The sequence below is a fragment of the Ischnura elegans genome, chromosome 1 (assembly GCF_921293095.1).
Source record: "Ischnura elegans chromosome 1, ioIscEleg1.1, whole genome shotgun sequence".
In the NCBI taxonomy this organism is placed as follows: Eukaryota; Metazoa; Arthropoda; class Insecta; order Odonata; family Coenagrionidae; genus Ischnura; species Ischnura elegans.
The window spans coordinates 53,339,316-53,364,288 of NC_060246.1; the positions used below are offsets into that span (position 1 = coordinate 53,339,316).

The 24,973-nt window shown below is 39.1% G+C and overlaps 1 protein-coding gene across 1 annotated transcript in view; it reads left to right on the top strand.

The window, feature by feature from the left end:
• The window catches only part of LOC124160663 (cubilin-like), a 270,327-nt gene that overhangs the window by 234,941 nt on the left and 10,413 nt on the right, over positions 1-24,973 (top strand). The window contains exons 63-66 of the mRNA XM_046536589.1: positions 8,635-8,782; positions 13,597-13,763; positions 20,676-20,841; positions 21,348-21,488. Of these exons, the coding sequence (XP_046392545.1) occupies positions 8,635-8,782; positions 13,597-13,763; positions 20,676-20,841; positions 21,348-21,488 (622 nt within the window). The remainder of the gene's footprint in view (positions 1-8,634; positions 8,783-13,596; positions 13,764-20,675; positions 20,842-21,347; positions 21,489-24,973) is intronic.

Consider the following 24,973-nt stretch of genomic DNA (forward strand, 5'->3'; position numbering starts at 1 on the left):
GCCTCCTTTTCCTTGATCATCCCTGTTCGTGCTCCGCCCTGTTCCTGATCATCCCTGTTCGTGATCTGCCCTGTTCCTGATCATCCCTGTTCGTGATCTGCCCTGTTCCTGATCATCCCTGTTCGCGTTCATCTCTGTTTTTTTTCAGCATCCTAATTCTTATATTTCCCCTGTGAATTTCTAGGAGTCCCTATACAGTGCTTGTTTACTGCCCTTAGTGCCATTTCATCCCTACCGAAGTGTATTTGTGTGATTAAGTGAAAATATAATTCCCTAAGTGTAATTAAGTGCCCTTAGTGCTATTTAAATTCCTACCGAAGTGTAACTGTGCAGTGAAGTGATAGTGTTCTCACCGAAGTGTAATTAAGGTATACCAAATCCTAAATACGTTTTTTCTCCCAAGTGTTATATCTGTGCTAACCCCTGTGCAATAAGCAAATAAGATCTATTAGTGTTTCTCGTATCTTAAGTGTACTATAATAGTCTTCAGGCTATCTCCATATTAAGTGATTTTCTTCTTCGTTCTTCATTCGTTTTTTCATGATGCTCTCCTAACATACTTTTTTATCAATTACTTTGTAATTAGCCATAATTGGGGTAACTCTTTCCATCTGTTAGTTTAAAACGCTAAACTCATCATTTTTTCCTTCGTTTCTTCAAGCTCAAGCTTCACCATCCCCAAATATGAGTCACCCTGACGACACCATAGCAAAACTCCAACCATTGCCTCTTCCCTCACCCCCGCTCACCACCTGTCGATGCCCCCTCTTCCCTTTCACTTCTGCTAATGACACCCAAGCTCACTCTTATCTTACCTGCGACCCTCAGCCCTCGTCCCTTTCTTGCATTCCTTCCACACACACCCCCTACTGTGCGTGCCATCCTCAGAAATGCTCTATTGCACCTCTCTCATCTCTTTTTCCTCCAGCCCCTTCATTTATTCCTCCTTTGTCCCCCATCTCGGTCGCCAGAGGTCTTAACGACTGCACACATCAACCTCGAAGTATGCCCTTCTCAAAACACGGCTCAACACTCAATCCCCTAGCCTGCCCTTTCTTTCCTTTTTCTCGGAACCGACCTACTGTTAAGGGTATTAACTGCATTCTAAATCCAGATGCAACCGAATTTACTCCAGCATTAATGACAAAAGGCTCAAATGCCTCTCCTCCAAAATCCGTTATGACCACTTTATGTGACTCAGGACAACTGTTGTCAGATAGTCTTAAACATTATCCGCGTTCTTTCAAAATGATTCATCTTAACATCCAAAGTCTCCCTGCTCACCTTAGCGAGCTCAGATTACTACTAAAAAATAACGACATACATGTTATTTCTCTTGCTGAAACCTGGCTGAAACCTTCAATGCCCACTAATGCCTTTGACATCCCAGGATATAGCCTTTATCGCAATGATCGTGTTAATAAAGGCGGCGGAGGCGTAGGAGTGTTCGTGAGAAATGATCTGAAATGCAAGGTAATTTGCAAAAGTGATCCTATTTATGCTAAAAGACCAGAATATATTTTCTTAGAAGTTAAAATTAATACAACTAAAATTCTTATTGGTTCAGTCTATAGACCACCAAAAACTGGGCATTTATCAGATTTGGATAATGTATTATCAAATTACACAACCGTATTCGAACATATAATACTGACAGGTGACTTCAATTCTAATTTTAATGCAAACTCCCGTGATAAAAATTATCTCCAAGGACTGTTCTATGGCTACAATCTTAAAATACTACCATTAAATGCAACTAATACGACGAAAACTTCTTCAACTTGGATTGATTTGGCAGTAACTGCAAACAAAGAAAAAATTCTCACTCACGGTCAGTTTCCTGTCCCTGGTATCTCTTCCCATGATCTAATATTTCTTGCTTAATCTATTAAAATGCCGAAAGCAAAGCAGACTATAATTCCTCATCGCAACTTAAAAGAGATAAATAACGATGATTTGCTTAGTGAAGCATGTACACTACCATGGTCCTCTATTGAATTCGTTGAAAAGGTTGAGGACAAAGTTGAAATTTTAAATAATCTTCTAACGTATCTTTTGGATAAATTAGCCCCGGAGAAATTGGTACGTATCTCTAAACCAAATGCACCTTGGTTGAATGCGGAAATTAAACAATCAATGTCAGCCCGAGACTTAGCCTTTAGAATTTTTAAGAGAACAAATGATATCAATGCATTCAACAGGTACAAATGTCTCAGAAATAAAACGAAGCAGCTAGTAAGGAATGCAAAAATTAAATTTTTTCAAACTGCTACTAAATCTAAAAATTCACCAACCATTCTCTGGAAGCAACTTAACTCAATCGGCATAGGTAAAAGCAAGAACATTCCCAGCCCAACGAATGTATCCCTTGATAGATTAAATCAAACATTTTCACAGCCACCAAATGAAATTCCAAATGAGGACAAGGAGCGAGTCATACAAACATACTCCATCAAATCAGCCGCGACACATAACCATACTAAGAAGCTTACTTGGAAACCTGTGACTCAAGTGCAAGTACACTCTGCGTTTAAGTGCATCAAGTCTAAAGCTCAAGGCTCATATGGTATTCCCCTTGAATTCATTAAATCATTACTCCCATTAATTCTACCATACCTCACCAACATTTTCAACTCGTCACTATCACAAGATCATTTTCCCATTCAATGGAAATCTGCCCTAGTTAAACCCATACCAAAAAAGGGAAACACTCAAGATCAATTAACTTTTCGCCCAATTTCTTTTCTTTCAATCATTTCTAAGGCTCTAGAAAAACTTGTTCACGAACAAATCACTACCTTTCTTAAGCAAAATAAAATACTCAATGATTATCAATCTGGCTTTCGGCACGGACATAGTACCACCACTGCTTTAGTTAAAATAACGGATGATATGCGACGCTCCATGGACAAGAAAGAGATCACAGCACTCGTACTGCTAGACTTTAGTAAAGCCTTTGACTCGTTAGACAAAGACATTCTTGCAGCTAAAATCCATTGCATGGGTTTTTCTCCTTCTGTTGTTAAATGGATTACTTCTTATCTCTCTGATCGGAAACAGAAAGTAATTGCTAATAATTTGGAATCCTCTTGGATCCACCTTACTAGAGGAGCCCCACAAGGCTCCATCACTTCTATTCTCACTTTACATCAATGATTGCTCATCAGGACTAAATTGCAAGTATCACCTCTACGCAGACGATCTACAAATCTATTTGCATTCCACAGTCAATAATTTAAGCAATAGCTTGATGTCTATCAATGATGACTTAGCATACCTCCAAGAATGGTGCAATAATAACTTCCTATGCATAAATCCTAATAAATCTCAAGCAATATTAATTGGTTACCCAAGAATTTTAGCGAGAGTGCAGAGGGATAAACTGCCAAATTTACGTATCGCCGATTCCCCAATTTCTTTTTGCGATGAAGTCAGAAACTTAGGATTAATTATTGATCAAAATCTCTCTTGGGCATCACATGTAAATAAAATCACTAAATCTGTTAATCAATCACTTTATCCCCTATTGAAATTTAAATATGTCATCCCTACATCTCTTAAAGCACAATTAGTATCTAATTTAATATTACCTTTATTTGACTATTCTGACATTGCCTACCAGGACCTTTCTCAAGAACTTAGTCTTAAGCTTCAACGTTCCATGAACAGATGCATTAGATTCATATTTAACTTACAATTATCGGATCATATAACCGATTATATTAATAAACTGTAATGGCTGAAACTTGACTCTCGACGCCGGCTGCATACTCTTTCTCTCCTATATCAAATTCTAAACACAAAAACACCTTACCTATCATGCGAATTCAGGAGTCTTGACACTGTCCATATGACTAACACAAGAGGGAATCACAATCTTGTTATACCTCATCACCGAACTGTCATTTACAACAAATCATTTACCGTTACTGCATGTAGGGAATGGAATAATCTTAACCTTTCAATTAGGAACTCATCATCATTGGCATCTTTTAAGAGGAGGCTACACAAAGCACTTTTCACCTCACAACAAGTAGGTATACATGACACTGAGCAGCACCTGCGACAAAGTGATATGCATCACTGAATGCTTGTATATATATACATGTTATATTTTATATCTTAATTGCTTGTGTAATATTTGTGTATCCTATGTATCTCATGAACTATGTTGTATTTTGCATGTAACATGACATTAGCTTTCACTCAGTAGGTTTTCGCAGGTTTTTCACGCCCCCCTTCTTGTGTGGGCGTTTTCCTGCAGTGGGTTTTTTCGCTGAAGGATATTATACCCTTATCCTCATGTTTTTTCCCACCAACTTAAATCTTTTTTACACAAAAATTTCGCATATAGTTGTTTATATTTTTTGACATTTCACAAACAGTGTATATTGTATATTCTTGGTACTGTAAACGTTTGTCTAATATTTTATAATATGCTTGCATTGACGTTATCGAGGGGTTAGGTGGAAGAGGGGACTTTCCAGTCTCAACCTCGCCCGAATAAAGGCATTTTATTATTATTATTATTATTATAAAAGGTCTACATATGTGAGGCAAAGCAGTAACCACGGCAAATGGGCAGAGGACCAACAAGATCAATATGCATATGTTAAAATCTCTTTCCTGGCGGGGTGAAATCAGTTAGGGGTGAGGAGACATGCCATGTTATGTTGGATCACTGGCAGGGAATGCAGGAACGAGCCCACTGATGGCAATCTTTGTTTATTGATGGCCACACAAAACGAGTAGGCACTGATTTGGTGGTGATTCTCACTCCAGGATGAGTAAGGTTATGGATTGAATTGAATGCTTGGTGATGGAAAGCTGGTGTGGCATATGGTCGAACATTTGATGTCAATGTATCACACATTAACTGCACACTTCACCCGGGGATTGGCACTTTATTTAGTGCCAGAGATGTCTGGGAGTTGAGAAGGGAGGTTTCTCGTCAGTCTCCTGGGAATGACCTAGTGCCTCAAAATTAATAGCTATGGTCACTTACTCAACCCTGGACAAGGCATCCGCAACAACATTGTCAGCCCCTGCTATGTGACAGATCTCTGTAGAAAATTGGCCTATCAGGTCAAGGTAGCGGAAATGCCGTGGTGAACACTTATCAGACTTTTGCAGGAATGGCTTGTGGTCCATGAAAATTATGATAGTTCGCCCTTCTCGCATGTGTTTGAAGTACACCCATGTCTCGTATAGCGCAATTTCGATTAGCGCAATTTCGATATAGCGCAAATTCGTTCCTCGGGGAAACATTGCAATGCAGTGTAGCCTAATCCAAAATCTTAAACGCTCTCGTGATAAAACGTGAACTTGCGCTAAGTACACACGAAATTTCTATCATTTTACGCATATTTATAGTAATTTTTGCCTCAAATATTATTCTTTGTTTATATATTATTTGTTTATATTGCCGAAATCCATCGCTGCGCAATGGGCAAAAACATAGCTCGTCATGCCGCCCGGATAGCCAATCTGCCGAAGTAATTCATCTTATCTCCTTACCTGAATGACAGTTGTTGATCAATATTATTAAATGAGTTTGGAGCTGGCGGAAAAGATTTTTTTGAAAGAAATACGGTTTGAGAAGATACCGTCAATGTCTATTGGGCGAATTGACTTCCACGGTAAGGGTCCACTCTTGAGTCGTCAAGGTCATCGGTGATCTCGGGGGAGAAATGGAACGGTGGCGGAGATACGTATGAATAGCACCAACACGTAAAAGGGTCCGAGAGAGTGTCTCAAACACAATGACTTCATCCCCTTCCAGCCGTCTTAGGCCCTCTGCGTATCAGGCCCCTCCGCAGCATTGCAGTTAGTCTCTCTCGTGCTGCAGAGGAATCAACGGTCCAGTTATAGAGTGCGGAAGTTTTTCAGCAGTAGGCGATTTCGATAGGGCCAAACGGTGTAAATACGAAGTGAACAATGGCAGAAAAACGGGATGCGGATGGAAAGACAAAAGTCAAAGTTATCAAGAAAAAGCATTAGTTTAGAAGAAAAATTGAAAGTTATCAATTGCTTCGAAAATGGTGAGCGCCAAAGCGATATTGCGCGTAAGTTTAAGCTCACGACGTCAACAGTGCGCACTATCATTCTGAATAAAGACAAAGTGAAATCGTCAGTGACATCAGCCACACCAACATCAGCCAAACGATCAGCACGCACGCGAAGTCCATTGCTCGAAAAAACTGAAAGACTTCTAATTAACTGGATTGATCATAAACGGTCAAATGATATTCCTCTGTCACAGGCAATTATTTGCGCAAAAGCTGTGACTTTATTTGAATCTGTTAAAGAAGACGAGGGTGGTGATTGCTCTGAGACTTTTAGCGCAAGCACTGGCTGGTTCCAGAATTTTAAGAGGCGAGCAGGTGTTTTCAGTGCTGCAATATCAGGCGAATCTGCTAGTGCCGATAGCACAGTCGCCGCAACCTATCCGGATGAACTGCAAGCAGTGATTGAGAGTGGCTCCTTTCCCCCTCAGCTAGTTTTCAATGTTGACGAGACGGGATTGTTTTGGAAGAGAATGCCATCTCGATCTTTCATTTTCAGGGAAGAAAAACGTGCTTCAGGTTTCAAAGCATTGAAAGATCGTTTTACCTTGCTGCTTGGTGCTAATGCCTCGGGGGACTTCAAATTGAAACCTTTAATGATTTATCATTCAGAAACTCCACGAGCAATGAAAGGTTATTCAAAGTAGCATCTTCCAGTCATTTGGATGAGCAACAAAAGGGCCTGGGTGACGCAAGAATTGTTTTTAGACTGGTATATCAACCATTTTTGCCCAAGTGTATTGACCTATTGCAATGAAAAAGGTCTACCACCGAAAGCATTATTGCTCCTCGATAATGCACCTGGACATCCTCACAGCTTAGTTAATACCAAAACCCCTTTTCCTGTGACTATTATGTTCTTGCCACCTAACACAACTTCAATATTACAACCGATGGACCAGGGAGTAATATCAGTTTTTAAAGCAAAATATTTAAAACTTACTTTTGAAAGCCTTATCTCAGCGATTGATGGTGATAAAACTGAATCTGTCAAATCCTTTTGGAAGAACTACAACTTTATGTCGGCTATAGATCATGTAAAGCAAGCCTGGGAAGCCGTAACAGCTGATTGCTTAAGAGGTGCCTGGGGTCGCCTGTGGCCAGATGCTGGGAGCTCTTTTAAAGGATTCGACGATGAAATTTCTGATGAAGTTCATTCGATAGCAGAACTTGCAAGGGAAGCGGGGATGTCAGAAGTGGACAGGGAAAATGTGGAAGAACTTCTAAATCACCAAGATAGCGAATTGACATACGAAGAATTGAAAGAAATATCTTCAAATGAAGATGCAAATGAACTTGAAGGCAATCAAGAAATAGAGGAAGTTAAAGTGTTAACCAGAAGGGTTCTCGCTGAAGGTATTGACCAAATTACTGCAGCTTTGGACAGCTTTTGTGATAGTGACCCAAACTTTGAGCGCAGTAGCACCGTTAAGCGTAAAGTTTTGGAAATTTTGTCTTGTTATAAAGAAATAATTCGCCAGATGGACAAATCAAAACGCCAGACTACTTTGGATACTTATTTTTTGGCATCAAACCCTGTAGCGTCAACGAGTACGAGCAAATAAAAACTATCCGGCAGAATTTTCCCACATTTCTTCTTTTGCTGACAATTCTATCCACAAATATGTAAGTAAAGATTTATCTGTACCTTTCTAATTTTATTTACGTACATTTTGTGTCCAACCAACTCGCGCCTTCGGTTAAAGCGCCGTCATTAACACGGGCATAAGTGCTTTTTATTTTTATATTTTTAGTTATATAAAAACTTGATTTTAAAATGGAAAAATTTAATTCATGGTCTAATTTGATGTCTTTTTTCGAGGTTTTCGTTCTTTACCGATGATAGAAACTCGTCTACAGACGAAATGAATTACGAACCCCCGATATAGCATTTATCCTAGATGTTAGCCCGCCCGCTTGACAGGAGGGAATTTCGAAAGCACGTACTAGTTTTTTTTTACGTAAATAAAAGTCTTTGGATGAGTGCCTACAATCTTCAAAGATGTTTTGAACTATAAACGTAAATATAAATAAGGTTTTATAAGGCTATTAATAGGAATATATATGGTTTATAGGAAATTGGATACCCAACACATATGCTACCAGGAACGCATCCCTATCTTCCCAATGTTAAAACGCTCTCGTATAGCGCAAATTCGTATAGCGCAAAGACCCCCAGGAACGCATCCCTTGCGCTATACGAGACATGGGTGTAGTGAACTTCAAGGTAAATTTCCAATAGTTCCCTATCATATTGTTGTCCTCTCGAAGGGAGAAGTACTTGTTTAATGCTCTGACATATGTATGGCCCCTTAGTATGAGCCTCTGAGAGTCACTTCTTGGTCAAAGGTGTTGAATGGTAAGGCCTTCGTCCCTTGCCTGTTACCTACTCTGTTTTAATATTGCTGTGTTACTCCCAATAGGACCACAGCTTAAGGATAATAATCATGCTCAGCTCTTGGTAAAAAAAATGGGCGATGCAATTTTCAAGGCCCATTTATGGTGTGGGACATTGTATAAATTCTCTGCAATTCTTGCAAATACTCAAATGCCCTCTCTCTCAAAACAGTCTGGCCGTATGCCGTGGTATAAGTCAAGGTTCTGTGGAGTAGGACATCCATCTGATTTCTATTCTGGGACAAACAAAGTAGAGATTAATTTCATTACCAATTCAGCCAACACCAGTCGAGGATTTGAATTGGAGTTCCAGTTAGCAGGTAATGTCCACTTATGACTTTAAATAATAATAAGTGTAATCTGCTGACATAAATTCTTTTATTCAAAAATACTGCTAAGCTACATACCAGGGTGTGTAATTTTCTCAAAGTGAATTTTAATGCTTGGCTTAACTTTCCCACACGCATTGAGATTACATACAGTAAACTCCCCATTGTCCAGACTCATAATGGGTAGAGGTGGCATGAATTGGGAAACACAGCTAATACTAACTTTTACTTTTATTTCTACACTGGTAAGTGCTTGGCAGTGACTCATGTGATCTCTATTCTTGAGTGCGACAAAATCTCCTGTTCCTTGGGCTGTGTTCAACCACATGCAAGGCTGCAGCATTAATTGAACATATGTGATATGAAAAATATTTAAAGGTCGTAGATAAAATTCTCTTAATTTATGATTGGTTATTCATTGAAGGAATCTTCTAAAATCAATAAAGTTTTTTTCCAAGAATTTTTGCTTCTAAATTTCAGTAAAAGCCTTTTTAGTCAGTAAGACCCTGTGTATGTGTAGAGGTAAAATAATTACAGCCATTTTGAGAATTCATATCATCATGCCTTCAACTTACATATTGAACACAGTTGGTGACAGACAACATCCTTGCCCAACCCCTCTCCACCCATTCAGTCATGTTTTCATACACTTTCATTACTGTCTTTTGTACCAAATACAATTCACTTATTATTCTTCTTTTCCTCCAGTATACTTTCTTCATCTTTATAATTTCCATCAGTTTCTTCCAATTTACCCTATCGAAAGCCTTTTCCAAATCTGTAAAACACAGACTTATTCCTTTTCCTCTTTCCATATATTTCTCACCAACGATCCGCAGTAGTCCTATGCCATCTCTCATTCCTTTTCCTTGCCTGAAACCGAACTGCTCCTCTCCAGCATTTTCTTCCATTATACTTTTTGACCTTTGATTTAGCACTATAAACAGAATTTTAGCACCATGTGAAATTAAGCTGATCGTTCTATACTCGGTACTTATTTTTTGTTTCAGTCTTTTTTGGAATTTGTATCATCACAGTCTTTAAGAAGTCTTCCGGCCATTTCCCAGTATTATACATTTTGTTGCACAAATTCACTATCACATTCAATTCCGTGAAACATTTGAAAAATTCTATCCACTCCAGTTGCCTTCCTAAATTTCATTTCCTTTATTGCCTTCTGCACTTCATACTTCTGTATTGATGACTCTTTATACCCATCCTCTGCTTTCCATTAATTTTCCATACCTAATACTTCAGGTGTTTCATCTGTTGCATATATCTCCTCTACATATTCTTTCCATCTTTCTTGTACTTCCCCTTGTTCGTATATTATTTTACCTTCCTTATCTTCAACGTCTCTAATTCTTGCTCTTCCTCTCTGTCCCTCCCATGTAATATCCTTTACCTTAATATACATTAAATCATGTTGGCCTTTTCTCTCTAATTCTCCCAAAACTTCACATTTGATTGATAACCATTTCTCCTTCACCTTCTGTGTTTCTCTTCTCAGCTCATTGTTTAATTTCCTGTACATGGCTTGAGCATATTCTCCTGTCTTATTCTTATGTGTCCTCCTCTCTTTCATTTTTTCTGACATTCCTTTTGTCACCCATGGTTTCTTTGCTCTTCTTCCTTCATAATATCCTAGCTCTTCTATTTCTGTTTTCAACATACTGTTCTTTGACGAATTTAAGTATACCGGGACTAGCCACGGTGATAACTTTTACGGGAGTCACCCGCAATGCACAATTGTGCGAAAAATCCACAGAGAAAAAATCATTCGCCTTGACCGGGATTCGAACCCGGGATTTTTCGCACAATTGTGCATTGCGGGTGACTCCCGGAAAAGTTATCACCGTGGCTAGTCCCGGTATACTTAAATTCGTCAAAGAGAGAACACCTATATGTGTTCAAAGTTCAGACTTTACTCTCCGGCTGTGGCGCCGTGCGCACGATTTGGACTGCTCGTCGCATAATATGCTCAGCAGTCCATACCACCTTGTCCGGTATAGTCCACAAATTTCCACAGGGAAGAATGACGCCTCGGTAGCTTAACTGGCTAAAGCACTCGGCCGGAAATCGAGGGATCCGGGTTCGAATCCCGGTCAAGGCGAATGATTTTTTCTCTGTGGATTTTTCGCACAATACTGTTCTTTATTCTCTCCCATATCACAGTGCTGTTTTCACCCTGCACTTTTCCTTCTGTTATTGCTCGTACAAACTTACTACCTATAGTTTCCTTCATTTCTTTCATCCTTTCCATATTACACTTCTTAACCCTTTTTGCTTCTCCCAATTTCTTTAATCCTACTCTTACTTCCATCAATAGAAGTACACGATTACTATTAATATATGCTCCTGGTAGGCCTTTTACTTTCTTCACCGCATTCTTATATCTTTCCTCCGCTAGTATATAGTCAATTTGATGATACATTTTGTTTACTGGAGATATCCATGGGCTTCTTCTTCTTTTATGATTTTAAAAGAGGTATTTGCTATGACTACTTATTCTCCCTATAAAACTCTAATAATTTTTCCCCACTTTCATTCCTTTTCCCCAATCCAAAGTTTCCTACTTCTCTCCCTTCTCCGACTGCAGCATTCCAATCTCTCATTATTATCTTGCAATCTTTCAGCAGTTCACCTCATCTTCAATTGCCCTCTCTATATTCTCATATACCCTTTCAATGTCTTCATCGCTGTAAGCTGATGTAGGCATACATACTTGGGCTGTGACTAATTCTTTTGGTTGTATGTATTCCAATCCTTAACACAGTCCATCATCTATATATTATAACATGCTAGGGGTGTGGGGGAACTGTTGGAGGGTTCATCCAGGATGGACAGGTCGTGGGTTGGGAGAAAGGGGTGGGGAGTGGAAGAAAGAGGGGGGTAAGAAAGGGGAAAGTGGGTGTGGGGTGAACACATAAAATTGACCATTTATCTCTACTTTAAAGCACACCACTGGCCAGTGAAACAAAAAAAAAAACAAAATTAATCAGATCTGCCCAAAACCGATGACAATTATAAAACAGTAAAAAAATTAAACAATAATCAACACTTCTTGTGAATATTTAGTGTGAATACAAAAACAATGGAAATGAAAACGCTAATACTAATCCGAAACACTTTCACTTTGTCCTGAATACTAAAATATTCACACATTCACGGGGAAAACAGGATGGCAATATGAATTTTAAAAATGCAAGGGACAATTCGTATGGGGCAATGGGTCTTCTTTGCAGTTCTTCTCTTTTTGAATCGGGGATTTCTTCATGAATCTTCTTAACTTGGAGGGGACGTAATGTGGGATGACAGTTTTACTTATCAGCTCTCGGTCATGGATGAGGATGACCTCCTCGGCAGGCTCCTGTTGGGGTCGCTCCATCTTCATGCACTGTGGGCTGAGAGAATATTTAAATCCAGATGTCGTGGGATGACTTCCTACCTCTGGGTGCAGGAAATCTACTGTCTGTTCTCCTGTTTCCTCTGCTTCACCGCTCTTCATCTCTCAGTCTGATGTCCACGTTTTGTTCCTTTCTCTGTCTCTTCTCCACATAATAAGTAGGACGCGTCTCAGCTGACGGGCAGGGCCTTCGGCAGTAATACAAAGCTGGCAATGATGTGTTCTCCCGAGCCGGAATACGCCCGGGTTTCATAAACCAGAGAGGGTTGGTTTTCTGGGGTTGGGGCAGGTGGGGAAATCCAGAAAGAGGCAGGTTTTCTTCGAGTCTTCGCCATTGGGAGGGGGTTGCCGAAGCATGCTCTCAGTTTGTAGAGGGTGGGGTTGTGGATTACATCACCCTCCATTTGCTGCTCGCAGGTGTTGTTTGGAGGGAAGAGGTGGGGGAAACGTGAGCCTTTCACTGGTCACATAGGCAACATGGAAAAATTCCAAAATCGGGAAGCGGGGGGAATCGTGGGAGGAAGGGGGGGAACACTTAACACTCGAGTACATTCATTCTTCCTTACGCACTCACTCACAATATTGCTTCAGCTCTCCTTCCCTCGTGAATGCCAATTTAAAATTGCCCATGAACCTTGCCAAACGGCATCGGTTACATTATGAAACCTGTATACACCTGGCTATCCTATTCTTCATAATTATTCCTACTCCGTTCCACCTCAACTGGTTCCCTGAATAAAACAAGGTACATATTTTCATCACTGGCAACTTACCCTTGGCCCTCCTCCTCACTTCACTCAATACTATCAAATCTATTTTGTTTACCTCCATTTCCTTTTTGAGATTCCATTGACAACAATCACAGTCTGAAAATATTGCCAAGATGGAAAAAATGAGGTGATTAAAACCTTTTTCTAATTTCACTCTGACAGATTGTGGGCAAAAATTGTTTAATTTAATCCAATCTGCAAAGTCCAGACCAGTTTTCTATAAATTTTGAAAAATTCTAGCCTTACGTTCAACTCCAAATATAAATATTTTGACCTCAAGCTCTCTCTTGGGATATCTGAAATAATTTCTTGACAGTTACTCATGTGCATTTTGTGATGTGATTGAAAGATTTTTCAACATTATTAAACAATAAATGGCTTATTATTATTTTCGAATTAGATAATTAATGTAATACAAGTTGATGAAAGTTGTGGGTAGAATTCTTTTCCACAGGAAAAATTGTACCGACTTCAAAAATAAGACTAGCAATTAAATCTAGGCAGCACCGGTAATTCTGCATAATTCCATTTCTAGGTTATTGTAGTCTTTGTCTACCAGCCATGTCATGCCTATTCTGGAAATGCTTAACATTTTTACTAATGGCCTTGTAATTTTTATTTTATTTTAGGTTGCAACAGGAATTTCACTAGAGAGCAAGGACGAATTCTTAATGCACATTCTGAAAAACAAGATGATTGCCTGATTACAATTCAGGCACAGCCAAATCATACTATATCTCTGTACTTTAATGACTTCAGAATGGTTTCAGGGGATGACAGTGCATTGGGAATGGAGGTAAGACAGCTTGATGTATATTCTGAGTAAATAAGTTTTGCGCGTATTAAATTATACAAGAAAATAAATTTATTTATACATATTTACAGCCATTGCATAAGTATATTACCGTATAAGCGCGTGTAAGAGGCGCACCTTTTTCCCCAGAAATTGCAGCCGAAAATGAGGGTGCGCCTCTTACACAAACTTCTTATCTCCCCCCCTCCCCTTCACTGGTCGCAAGTCTAAGGGGAACTGAGCGGCCTTGGTTTTCAGTGTGAGTCATCTGTAATCCTAGGTCAAAAACAAGCGGCAGGCAGGGGAGTTTCTCCCTTAGTGACGTATTTTTAAAATGCTCCTGTTTGCTTTTCTTGTAAGCATCGCGCCGTCACGTCGGTACCCCAGAGGTGAACATGGAAAAGATCGCGCGGGGTTTTCGCTCCGGAGGGCGCGCTAAATTTACTGCCACGAGTGGGCATCCCGCGGCATTTATACTGCATATAGTAATCGGTTATCAAACGTAGATAAACGTGTATTTTTTAAGGACATACCTGGTTAATAGTCAATATCTGTCTTGCCGAGTAATTTCCATTACGCTGAGGACCTGATTTTCCAGAAATCGTCTTCAGACGCTAATATGACGATGAATGCAACTGAAAATTATATTGGTGTCAAAACCTGCGCTTTAAAAAATTCGAACGAGTGTGTTCACTGTTGGACTAAATTGTGGATGGAAGAAATCAGAAATGCTTATAAGTGAAGAGCGCGGAAGGAGAGGTCCAGGGGAAGGAGCGCGATCCCTCCGTCTTCAAAGCAAGCAACGGAGTACGGAGGGGAAGGAGCGCGCTCCCTCCCCTCCGTATTTCAAGCTACGAGGCTACGAGCGAAGGAGCAAGGAACGAACACGTCCGATCTCGCATGTGACGTCGTTGCCTTCAAAGCGAAGGGGCGAAGGCGCAGCAATGTGATATACGCAGTTTGCGTTGCCTTAAGTTTCCAGTCCGTCTCGTCTTGTTTGAATGCGCTTATGCTACGCTTGTTTATTCCGAAATTGTCCTGTTTGGACTATTTTGAATATTAGTAGCCTTGTTGTAACTATAAATCTTTGTGTCAAACAATTAGAGCTTAAAAAACTTAAATTCTGTCAGATATGCGTCGCGTTAGATCTCTTTCTTTTTTTGAACCTCGTGCGTGAAAGCTATCGAGATATCTTCGGGCTCAGTAGATGACTCACCTAGCATTTGGCCTCCATAAACTGGGAGATCGATCAAGGTCAGTTGGTGAGACGGGTTAGGGATGAAACACGTTTCCATTGTTCCCTTGCAACTTGATATTTTCCTATTTTCCTGTGGGGTCTCGGAAAGGAAAAAAAACGGCAGAGGCATTGGCTGATGGAGGGTCGAGTGTGGTTCCGTTAAATCTACGACGTGGTTATTATCCTACGGCGCTGAGATTGCCCCGATTGTTCTCCAAGCTCTTGGGAAGGTTCATGCTATGTGCCTTTCGTGTTTTGCCTTAAAAATTTCCACGGCTGCAATTTTATTGCAATACCCCTGCGAGAGCATTTGAACAAAATTGTTCGTGAATAGGACAAGCATCTTAGAGCAACGGCGTATGCGAAGGGAGGATTAGAACTTTTTCTACTCCCTCTTATGCCGCTATTACCGCCGCAGTTATCAAAATTTCCTCTTTCAATTGGTATTGAAAGAGGAAAAATCGATAACTGTCGAAATTCCAGGCGCACGTCTGCAACAACGCGCGATAGTATAAAAAAAATGACGCAAAATATTTTTCTTCATAGCTCCGATGCTCAAAATGGGGGTGCGCCTCTTACACACGCTTATACGGTAATTGCCCCTGGAAAAAATAAATAGAAACGAATGTTAAAAGAATATTTCATTCCCTAAAAATTGAATATCACTTGTAATCATTTTCTATTTCAACGCTAAGTACATTTTATAAATGCTCCAAACGTATTTCAAACTGTAATGATGCTATTATTCCCTAAAAAACTGATATTTTAAATGAATTTTTTTGATTTTCTTAGTTTTACGTTGTGGGTTTGAGGAGGTATAATGTTATTCAAAAAACTATATTTATTTCAGCCATTTCACATGTATCATTTAAAACTATTGCTTTAATGCATGCCATCCTTGGATTTCAAAAATCAAAGGATATTCATCAAGAAGATTGTATCAATCTGTTTTTAAAGTAACTGTCCACCAGTTACAGCAGACTCTGTCACTATTTCCATTTTACTAATATTTTAGCCTCACTTAGAGCATTAATTTTCCTCAAAGTCAAAGTACAGTTGAGCAGTGGCGCAGCTAGGTGGTACTTGGGGGATAACTTCCCCCCCACCTCAGAGCTCAGAGAAATTTTTAAGTTTGATCCATTTTACTTAATTGGATTAATATTACTCACAGAATAGTGTAAAGATAAGTAAAATATCCAAAATATCCCTGTGAAAGCCGTAAAACTCACCACTTTGAACCATTTATCTTGAAAGTTTTCTGGGGGAGAGCCACTGCACCTCCCGCTTACCCTAGTGCAGCGGTTCCCAAACTTTTTGGTACAACGACCCTTTTTGGGAATGACCCTTCTGGCCGCGACCCCGACGTAAACAAAAAATATCGGAGCTGTTTTCGAATTAATATTAAAAAAACTTAAATTTTGCGTTTTGGAAATAAAATACTCACTCGTAGTCTATGTAGACTGTAAACAAAAACTGCCAACCTTTCTTTAAAAATAATAGCCCACACATCATTCTTAGCGCTATTAAAATCTATTACTACACCGCTGCTACCACGCCAGCGCTGTGCTGGCAGGGACAGACAGACAGGCACTGACTGCCACCCTGTCGCGTCGGGTGCCGCGATTAGTTCAGCGAAGGGGCGAGAGAGTTCGCTCCACGTCGCTGTGCCTGCGCACGAGTAGTAGGGGATTGTCACGAGTGAACTGTTGTCGATCACTCAGTGTTTATTGTTAATAATAATATACAGTAGTTATGGATAAATTCGTTGTGCGTGCGGGGCCTTCGGTTTCTCATCACGAGGATGAGCCAAAGAAGGGGAAGTTAAGAAAATACAACGAGTCATGTATTAAGTACGGATTTACGGTACTCGGAAATCGGCCGCAGTGTGTTATGTGCAGTGAGTTGCTATCGGCTGAGAGTATGAAACCTTCCAAGATGATTCGTCACCTGGAGACTAAACATCCGAACGTAAAAGACAAACCAGTGGACTTTTTTGAACGCAAATTAACAGTTTTAGATAGCCAGAAAAACTCAGTGTCCCAGTTGAGTGCCAGTAATGTGAGTAAAAATGGGTTGGTAGCATCTTATCAAGTGGCATTAAGAATAGCAAAGAAAGGTAAGCCGCACACCATTGTGGAAGACCTAATTTTACCGGCTGCTCAAGACATGGTTTCAACAATGGTTGGTCCGGAGGCAGCTAGGAAACTGTCCAGTGTCCCACTGTCGAACAATTCAGTGGGGAGGCGCATCACTGAAATGGCTGATGACATCAAAGACCAGTTGAAGAAAAAATTGCAGAAAAGTGAGTTTATTTCAATTCAAATAGACGAGTCAACAGATGTGTCAAGTTTAGCACAATTTATGTGTTTTGTTCATTTTGAGAATGGTGAGAACGAGGAGGAGGATATTTTGTTTTGCAAACCCTTGCCTGACCATGCAACTGGCGAAGAAATGTTTAAACATTTCGTATCTGCAACCGCTTTGTATAACATTGACTGGAAAAAGTGCGTTTCGATTTGTAGTGATGGTGCCAAAGCTCTGACTGGGAAAAAGAGTGGTTTCGTGACGCGGCTAGCTACTATTATGCCTAACGCTATCTTGGTCCATTGTTTCCTGCACCGTCAGGCATTGGCTTCAAAGGAAATGCCGACCGAGTTAGAAGAAGTCTTAAACGATACCGTTAAATCGGTGAATTTTGTGAAAAGTAGGCCATTGCAGAGTCGACTGTTCGCACAGTTGTGTGAAGAAATGGGAGCAGAATACAAATGCCTGTTACTGCACACAGAAGCAAGGTGGTTGTCACGAGGTAAGGTGTTTTCCTGGGTATTCGCTTTGCGCTCTGAACTTAAGATATTTTTTAAAGTTGCAAACGAAAACCAAGCCAGTATGTTTGATAAGAGTGAATGGCTATTAAAGCTTGCCTACTTGGCAGACATCTTTCAACATCTCAACGATTTGAATGTCTCCCTACAAGGAAGAGACAAAACTATTATTTACGCGCAGGACAAAGTGAATGCGTTTGTGAAGAAATTGGCAGCGTGGACTTCCCGTGCTGAGAAGAACAATTAAGAAAGTTTTGAATTAACACACGAATTCCTTGCTACACTTAATAAGGATGATGAAGACTTCCCCGACGTAGACAACCTGTCAATATTGATAGTTGCACACTTGAAGGGTCTACGAGACCAGATCATCGGCTACATCCCTGAAGATGATCACGCCGGTTCCAGGTGGGTGCTCAACCCCTTCAACGAACTGACTGTTGGTCAGGCAGGTCTTAACCCGCAACTCCACGACAAACTCATCGAGCTGTCCTGTGACAAGACTTTGCAGCTGTCCTTCAGTGCCAAAGATGTCGACAAGTTCTGGCTGGATAGAAGAACCGAGTATCCGAGTTTGACTACAGCAGCATTAAGAATCCTCATGCCTTTTGCAACATCGTACCTCTGTGAGTTGGGGTTTTCTACGCTGATCAACATAAAAACCAAAGCAAGAAATCGACTGGATGTTGAAAACGATCTTTTTGTTTGTGTGTCTAAAATTACGCCTAACTTACAAAAACTTGTTAAGGAGAAGCAGGCACATGTTTCACACTAGAACTCGCTAACGTCGTTCTCGAAGTTTCTTTTCTTAAAAGCAATGTGTATTAACCAAAGCTAATTTTTTCATTTAAAACTGAATTAAATGATGTTTTTAAAATAAAATATGTGTAACTACTTATTTTCAGTTCCCTACCGTGTAAATAAAATATTATTATTTAGTGCAGAGTTGAGGTTAAGATTTGTAGCATTTCAGGTTGTAAAATACGCAATTATTTGTAAAACTCAGAAGGTTAATTGTTAATTTTTTTACAGTTCATTTTAATTTTTGACTTTTTAATTTCGGGAACAGCCTCGCGACCCCCCAGTTTGGGAAACGCTGCCCTAGTGAGTATTCCATACCCTCGAAACCTCAAAGTATTAGTTGCACCTAAACCCCCCCCCCCCCCCCCCCCCCCTAGCCTTAATTCCTAGCTATGCCCCTGCAGTTGATGACCTCAAATCCGGAAAGCTTGGGACCAAAGGTTTTCTGGATTTCATGTCTTCAGCACACGGAAAAAGTGGTACACTTTTAGAGAATTTTAATGCAATAAAACCATAACTCAGAAATTACACATGAAAGGGATTTCAACTTTCATTAGCATAAACCTTCTAGAATTATTTCAATTTAACATGCATAACTTTGCTTTAAAGTGATTAGAGAAAAAGTAGTAAGTGATTTAATACTTATACAATTCAAAACATTATTTGGATTTTGACCAACAGGCCCCAGATTCATCACGTAGGTCAGTGGACATGCTATTTTTACTGAATATGTTGCAAGACAATTCTGCCGATGCTTGAATTAACCAACACTCGTAAGCCAGCACTAAACATGCGTCATTCAACAAATGGTGATCACCATTGATTGGCATAGCAAAGCCCGTCTTGTCATTCTGACATGAGGATGCTATCGTACATGTCATAAATTGTGAAATATTCACCGTACACCTGGTAACTAAAGTACACAACCGATGGATAGCAAATATAGTTTCAATCCTCTCAGTTGTGTAAAAGGAGCAGAAGTCTAGCTACATGTGAATGTGTGGATGGCCTGTCGAACAACCTCCAGGAGAACATTCCTCTCTTCAGATGGATTCAAGAATACTGCATTGAAGGAGGCAAAAAACTTGCTAAATATGTTGTCAATTCATGACCTTAGCTTCCGCAGCATAAACTATACGTGCTTAATACTGGATGAGAACGAGCAATAAATACATCTTTTCCTTCATGCCTAATAGCTTTCGTTGATAGTATTCTTTAGCAGACATTGCGATATCTATCGATACCTTCCGTAGTTGGACAATAAATCTGTCCAAATGCTTATATATTTTGTTACTTAATTAATTTATAAATGCATTCAGGCTCTGGTGCTTGATATTTGAGATTCCTATGTGTCCCTGCTTAGATTGTAAGTGTATGTTCATAGTGTGTGCTAACTTCCTACTCGCCCAGAACAAACCTCGAAGAGTGGTGCCACGAGGTGGCAAGTCGAAACACTACGCAGAGGTGTTTTCAAACTTTCTGGATTCCAGATTTGAGGTCTTCAACTGTAATTGCGTGAGTGGCAACTATACACTTTTGTCTTGATTATTTTTTCCAAGAGTCTTTCAATGGTATGGATGAAATGGGGCTTTTTCTATAGAAAATTCTTTGAATAACCCATTAAAAACAGGGTGACCACAACTTCTTTTCTGCATCATTTCCATGGCAGTTTACTCCGTAATATCCTATGAAAGTGCTTACTACAGGTTTTCGAAACATCCCAAAAGTGCACCCCATTCAATTTAGAACTCAGAATACGTAGTCATAGACTAACAAAGGAACCGCTGGCATGCAGCATATACAATATAATTTTATTGTCATATGACACGATTGGAGGCAGTTTTATTGCATAGGTCTTTTTCCTTAACTATCATCCAACCTTGTTTAAATCAAACACATATTCTCATTCAAGAGGATTTTGTGGAAGCATGACGACTTTCCTCTATTATTTACTCTAAACTCAATCCAAAATAACTCATTTACTTACCTCAAGGCAAATGACTGTGCTACAGAATGTTGCATTCTCTATACTTCACTTTTCTTCATTCATTCCAGATTCGCGATGGTTTGTCGGCTAATTCACAAGTAATTGGTCAATTTTCTGGTCATGTAATTCCATCCCCAGTTTTTTCAACGTCTTCTGCAGTTTCAATAAGGATAATGGCTTCCTCTCACTGGGCGATGTTTTCTTACGACATGACTTATGTCACCACTGATAAAGGTATGGTAATAAGTGCTGATTATTAATATATGTAATTAAATTTCACATTTTTTCAATAATTTTTTTCATCAATGCTCAGCATAACAAGATGACTCTAAAGATTGTAACAAGAAGAACAACTGTAGTTCCTACAAGTCTCACTACCTAGCTCCTCTGTTTTTGTATGATTTGCCATGAAATTCTTTTCAAATTTCTTCCATTCAATTCAAAACTTCTGCGCAATGCTTTTATTATGATACCATGTAATGTCCTTTGCATTTTCTTTATGTATACGCTCTATGTACTTGTGCTTTACGTATGGAGGCCCCTGAGAAAGCAGTGGGTCTCTCAAGTGAACAATCCTCATAAAATAACTTCTCCAGCCCAGAAGAAGCAGATGTTCATGTTTCTCACCTTAAGAAATTTTCATCAAGAGCCTTTGCTATTAGTTTTGAGACTTAGTAATGAATAAGCTATCTTAATACCCTTTCAGCAATGTTCACCGGTTAATATGAGTTTTTTTCCAGGCCGAGGCTGTGGAGGGCGCCTATTTAATTACGGAGGAAAATTTACAAGTCCAATGTATCCAATGAATGTGAGAAATGCTACCAACTGCAGGTGGGAAGTCACAGTTCCAGTAGGATTGTGGGCATATTTGCGATTTTTAAGTAAGTTTTCTTTCATTTTTACTGTAGATTCAACCCTTGATTATCCATTCCAATGCATGTACGGCAAAGCCTGATTATTGCGAAACACGTTTATAAGAACCATAGTAAATGTAGTCATGTTATTAATACTTTACTTGATATGTAGAATATATTTCGTGTATCAGCAAATAAGGCAATGAGCTGAGGACAGAAGTTAAAAAAATTAAATAGCTATTTCACTCCAGTATTCAATCCTTTCTTCAATTGAATTTTGTACCCACTCATGAAAAGAAATAACGTGCTGAAGGAAAGGCATAGTTAATTCCAAATACTAATAATATAAGCTAAGGTTATTGTTTTCATGAACACTAACTTAGTGCTACCTATTGCTTAACCCATTACCGGCCGAGTAAAGAAATACTTGAGAATATATAATATTTTCTCTTCATTTTACCTAATAACATGCTAAATAAGGTAATTTTGAAAATATGGGCCTTTAAAAAAATTTGCTTATGGTAAAAAATAAATGTTGCGTTTTCGCAACTTTTATTCGCAACATAATACAGGCGGTCCTCGACTTTCGTACATTCGACTTTCGTACAATTCACACTTTCGTACCTTCAAAATTGACACCTTTTACTTGACTTTCGTACGCTAAATTCGGACTTTCGGACGTTGGTCTGTAATTATTTTTAAATTCTCGCGATGTTTATTACGCATTCCAACATTCAATTGTTCAAATGGCAGTATATGCGAACAATACGAACGTACATAATGAAGGGAATTGTTGGTAGTTGACTCTAATCTAGGTGATTTATTTGGGAGAGAGACTGCCTGCTTTAGGCTCCTTTATCAAGAGAAGAAGAAAGCCTTCATTGAAGATATTTTCAAAAGAAGTTGACTAGACATCATCAAATAGCTTTCAATAAAACTAGTAAGATCTTCTTTCTAATAGTGTTTTTTCGTTTGCGTGCTGTTTAATTCATGTACACCTTTAGCAACGATATTGCACGAAATATCAGCCGAATTCCTTTTGTCTTTTTTGAATAACATGCGAAATACACGCGATCACGAATGTCACCCGCCAAATGTCGAATTTTGGTGTAAAAATTAAAAGGTATCCAGAGTGCGGGTTCAACAACTACATTTTGTTATGCTTCTTGATATGTCTTTTTATTTATAGTGGACGTAATAAGTGGAATGTCAACTTAAACGCCAAGAGGAAGTTTCATTCGATAGCCAACGGAGTTCTTGTGTTTTAAACTTTTATTTGCATTTTCTGCGTATTTTCGAAAGAAATTAGATGATTTGAGGAGTTTTATTAACATATTATTAAAATTAAGTCAATTGAAATGAATTCCGTGAAAAAAAAAAGGTTTTTGTACATATATTCCGCTCTTTTGGAACGTAACCCCTAATTAGTATGGAAGTCAATGGTTCGACTTTCGTACAAGTTTTCGGGAACGCATTGTGTACGAAAGTCGGGGACCGCCTGTATCTAAGAATTTTAACTATCAAATGTGACTATATCTGTCAAAAACGTGGCATAAAAAGGCGTAGGATTATATCTGACAGTAACGGCGTATTCCTATCTGGTAATTGGGTTGTGTAACAGCCTATAAATACCGGATTCGGCAAAAGTTGCAAAGATGCAACATTATTTTCCCGATCCGATTTTCGCTTAATGTTGACTCCCTGACGAAATATAAACTTTAATATCAATTAATTGAAATTTCTACGTCCACATGGACGAATAAAAAACTTAATAAAGGGAATAGTTACTCTTAGGAAAAATTATTTATCTTGCTTAACACGTTCCGTGCTGATGACGTAGCGTCTACGTCATGGCAGCCACTACCCAGTGACTGATGACGTAGACGCTACATCATGATTCCCTTTTGCGTTATATTCCGCCCTGAGCGCCAGCCACCGCTGTTAGGGTATGGGAGAGGGTCAGTCACCACTCTTTGCCTGTTTGCCGTGCGGAAAGCTCCGAAAAATTTTTTTTTCAATTTTTTCTGTGTTTTTCTATTTCACCCGGTTTTGCTCTGCAAGGACGTCTTTGGGGGTGGGTTACACAATGTATTTTTTTATTACTTTCATTTTATAATGCAGAAAACATATATTCTCACAATTGTTCTTATACCTTAAAAAAAATTTTTACAAATATTCAAAGCGAAACAATAAAAAGATACTTTTGCATTTGACGAGGATAGGTAATTACTTTATTACAAGGTATTATTTTATCTTTCTTTATGACTTTTAACGCAATGATTACATTGTGTTTATTTAATTGGTTTTTACAAGAAAGAATACAAATATTTTTCCCTTGTTGTTATTTTTATTTTTAACGTCAATTAACGCTATCGTGGTAAATTGCTTAGCTGGTTGCCTAATTTCGGACATACTCCAGGTATGTGTATTTTTATCCTTACGATAATAATAAATGCTTCCGTTCTTATACTTTTAAAGTTTCCGAGTGAATTTTATTTGCTATGATTTCATCATGGCAAAATTTGTTGTTATCCCTATGTTTATTTGCTGCTATGCATGAAATAATAAGTATATTTGCATAAATTTTACAATAACTTCAGTAAAGTCCTGGTTCCACATTGCAATTTATTTTTACTATTTACATTTCATGCACAATAGCTAGACTTCCCCATCCTTATGTTCACTAGCATTTGAATTAGAGACTCATTACTTGATTTTTTCCATAATATCCGAAATACTTACAAGCATTCTATTTGGCATCTTCCCCAACAAAAAAATGCCTAAGAGAACAATTTCCACTAACCCAGTCGCATGCCGCCGAACTCGGAGAAACTGATCCGGCCCGAGGATATAAAATGGGCAACACGTGTCCTGAAGGAAATTTACTAGATGGAAATATTTAACCATAGAAGAATTTTCCCACTTTTTGGCCTTATTTTTCGTGCTAGAATTATCTGGATCTCCCGTATATCCAATAATTGAAAAGCTTGATATTTATATGACTTGCATTGCTTCAGGAGAGAGAAGTCGCTTGATCAATTCATGTCAATTCTCCAAGCCCTTCAAATAAACAAGAACCTATCTACATTCTCTGACTCTAACACTCCTCCGGCCCACTGATTATTCAAAATTAGCCCCATATAGATGCATTCAAGGAATCAATGGAAAAAGTAGCGACCCGCTCACGTGACCTAAGTTTGGAAGAGTCTATGGTTCCATGGAGAGCTAGGCTGGGATATAGTGAATATGTGAGGGGAAAGCGCTACTGGTACGCAATAAAGTTGTATATGTTGACGGAAGCAAAGGGTTTGGCGCTGCAGGTACTCCAACTCAGAAATGTCTGGAAAAGGGCATTCGGAGAAGATGGTAAACAAATGATGGAGGATCATTTAGACTGAGGCTAATCCTTTTATATTGATAACTTTTATAACAGTGTAGCCAGTTCTTGATTCCATCTAAATGGGAAACCTAACTTGACGGGGACACTGAGGAGAGGCAAGAAATTGATTCCT